The 3505-nt window shown below is 42.3% G+C and overlaps 1 protein-coding gene across 1 annotated transcript in view; it reads right to left on the minus strand.

The window, feature by feature from the left end:
- Positions 1 to 192: 192 nt before the first annotated feature.
- gabra4 (gamma-aminobutyric acid type A receptor subunit alpha4) overlaps positions 193 to 3505 on the minus strand; it is a 25749-nt gene continuing 22436 nt past the window's right edge. The window contains exon 10 of the mRNA XM_032510869.1: positions 193 to 2195. Coding sequence (XP_032366760.1) covers positions 1654 to 2195 — 542 coding nt within the window. The 3' untranslated portion in view covers positions 193 to 1653. The remainder of the gene's footprint in view (positions 2196 to 3505) is intronic.

Here is a 3505-nt window from a genome sequence, read left to right on the forward strand (position 1 = left end):
GGGTAATTAAAAAGAACATTGAAATAAGAAAATGGGTCAATTTGATCCGAGGACAACATGAGGGTTAAAGACCCCTTGATTTAGCATACAGATAGGAGATTGGTATCCATGTTCATATCTAACTCTCAGCAAAAACGAAAAAAAAAAGGTATCTCCTAAAATGATGTCTTAAAGACGATCTGAGAGAGAGAGCAGGGCTGGAGGCACTCACTGTTTATTAGGGTTTTTTCTTCCTGGTAATGTAGTGTAGCTACAGTTATCATCCCATTACCCTAATTCAAGTTGAAGCAATTAACAGTAGCCAAATGAATGATTGAAAAACTCAACGGGCTGTTCCACTTTAGGCCTTTAACAAAAAAGCCAGCCTTTTTCTTTTGCTCAAACTTAAAAGTGGGGTGTGATCGGGCTCCCCTGCAGCTTTATGAAACAACACTACATGCTCTGCTCCATAGACCTTATCCAGTCACCCATGACAATGTGCCAACCATAAAATGCAGTGAAATAACGTAATATGTGTTCAAACTGAACCACCTGAAGGAAGGATGACAGCAGCCGGCTCCTGATCAGCTGTTGAACACTCACACAGTCACATCCCTTTATTATACATGCCAACGTGTCCATGAGCAAGCAACCAACTCACTATTTTATTGCTGCAGTGATCTGCTGACGCGCAGCTTAACTCGCCGCTTCCTCGATTTTCTTCGCGCTATCACGGTATTTTAATCAGTTGAACAATCTTTGTCTACGATTGGGCAACTCATTTTGGCAGGAAAGAAGCTTAAAGCCTACTGTAACATGAATTAATAACTTGGGTTTAATATATTCGACCCGACTGATCCCCAAATTTCATCCTCGGTATTTCAACGATTTCAGATTAGTTAATCCATCTCGTATAAGAAAGTTGCTTAAGAGCTTTTCCGGGCTGATCAGTTCCGGCCAAAGCTCCTCTCAGCCTGGTTCGAGGACTATCTCATTTTAGTTTGTCCATCATGTGGCCTGCATTCAGGGAGTTTTTCAGTCTAATGTGAAATCCAAGCAAAACAACAACAGAGCCCCTTTGTTCTCTCAAATAATTTGACTTTGCCTCATGTAGCCCACTGGGACCGAAGCAACAAGTCCTAATAGTCAAATGGAAGTACACTGTAATCATTAAATATATAAATCTGTTATCCTAATAAATTCATGTATTTACATAGCAGTGGTGCAGTTCATTTCAGGACGTAGGTACACAGATCCGAAAAATCTTGCCAGGTGCAGGGTACAAAAATAGGAAAATGAAAAAAATCCCATGCTTTATCTTGGCAGAAGGCCAAAAGGGATCCCGAGGCAGTTGAAGCCAATGCAGACCTTCACAGTCGGAAATAGCCATTACAAAGAGGACCGTAGCATATTCCAGTGTGCAGGTGGTCCTTGTTATGTTGAGTCAGATATTTATAATTTGGTTGACTTGTTCCCATGCTTGCTTTTGGAGGGCTTCAGGAAGAAAAAAAACAACTGTGTTCTCCGAGAATTGCTCGGCGAGCACATTTTGTTAATCTGTTTGGCAAAAACAGAAGAATAGTTTCCTCTTATTGTTCCCAAACTCCCATAATCCTTATTTTCTTCCCCATCTGTTGAAAGAATAGACTTCACTCTTCTCTACCAGAGCAAAGCCTAGCCGCCTTTAGCCACCACCGTGTCCTTCGTTAAGTAAACCACCCAGTAGACCATGTTAAAAGCCCCGAAGGACACCGGAAACAGGATCCGTGCGTACTTGTCTATTTTGCTGGTTCCCCCCATGCCAGCGGTGCTGGGCTGGGAGCAAGGCGTCTGCTTTAGCTCCGGTTTGTTCCCCATCATCTGGATGCGCTCCAGCTTAGGCCCTAGCAGGTGCTGCAGAGACGAGGAGCTGGCGTTCTGCTTGCACGGCGTCGCCGCCATCACGTCGGGTGTGGAAGCCGCAGCCTGGGGGGCGGTCTTCACCAGCTGGGCCGAGGAGGAGGCCACGCTCAGCAGGCTCTCGGATTTGGGGCTGGAGCGAGACAGGGTGGAGGAGCTGCCGTTGACGCCGCTGGCTAAAGGACGAGGCGCTCTCGCTCTCCCCACTCCCGAAATGTTGGTGGTGGACTGGGCTCTCCGGTGACTGATGGCCTCTTGGTAGGAAACATAATTCATCCGCTTTCTCAGGTTACCGTTGCTATCAGGATTCTGCTGGAAAAAAAAAACAATAATGATATATCTATGTTGACCGATATTGGCATTTAAAAAACCTTTTCCTTGTGTTTAAGCTCCTATAAATATTAAAGCTTTAGTGCGTAACTTTTTTTTTATAGTGAACGTCCGTTACTTTCAAGCCATTGCCAAATGAGTTGCTAAAAAGTTAATTAAGACCATCAGCTCTGTATTTCTCATCATGGCACATGGCGACTTTTGCACGCAGAAACTCAAGTGAATATTAGGCCTCTTCTGAAGAGTCCATCGTGTTTTTTAATCCTCCATGTCCTCCTTGGCTACTAGCAACTACGTGGAGGAGGAGTTGGATGGTGCGAGATCACGGAAGGCTTGTATCATGTAGACGCAAAACTGCGCACTATAGCTTTGAAATATCTCCCCAAAATATTTACCAAACTGATACATTTACCTATTTACTAAGTGATGCTATTATGCATATCAATTTTAAGTTATAGTCTATGTTAAGTCATTAAATAGGTAAAGTTGTTTAGTTAAAATTTGGACCTATGTTTGGGAAAAAACGAGACCTGTCTTAAAATTACAATTTAGAAATTTAAAAAAAAAATGCATTTGAGTCCCTTTTGATGCTAAATTAAACTAATTTAGCAAAGTAACATGACAAATATCCATGATTATAACCCAAACCACAATCGTTTTCTATCTCTCATTTTATCATGACTTGAGATTGGCTGAAATATATTGCCATTTAGCTTATAACTGGCACAAATTTTCTCCATTATTCAACAATATAGCGCTCCTGATTGGTCGGAGGGCAATAATAGCCCCACAATGGGAACAGGGTTCATTCTCTAAAAGACTTTTTTAACGAGGTTGGCTGGTTACCCTTTTCTGACTTAAAACACATTTAATCTACCACGTTCCTCTTTTTTCTTTTACGATAAATTAAGATCAGCACTCAAGACATACATCCATCCTATCAGGAAGTTATTAACTATGCAGCCAAAAACCTGTGATATGGTATCAAGGCTTTATCAGTTCTTGGTGATATCTAGCCGCCCTTGCCCTTCCTATTGTGAGGATCTGGGCATGCCCATTGCCCAGGACTGAGTATCGATCTGACATGATGTATGGTCTAACCTTCCAGAAGTGTCACGCAATCCAGACCATCAGCAGATTTACTACAATCTCCTTCATAGGACATATCTCACTCCTGTGAAAATGCACCACGTAAAGTTAATTAATGGGACTTTCTGCCCACTAAAAGCTCAAGGTCTTCACTTGATCCGGGATTTCTCTCCTTTTGGTCAGTTCTGGAACAATATTGCATCCAAAA

Source organism: Etheostoma spectabile, unplaced genomic scaffold, assembly GCF_008692095.1.
Source record: "Etheostoma spectabile isolate EspeVRDwgs_2016 unplaced genomic scaffold, UIUC_Espe_1.0 scaffold273, whole genome shotgun sequence".
Classification (NCBI taxonomy): Eukaryota; Metazoa; Chordata; class Actinopteri; order Perciformes; family Percidae; genus Etheostoma; species Etheostoma spectabile.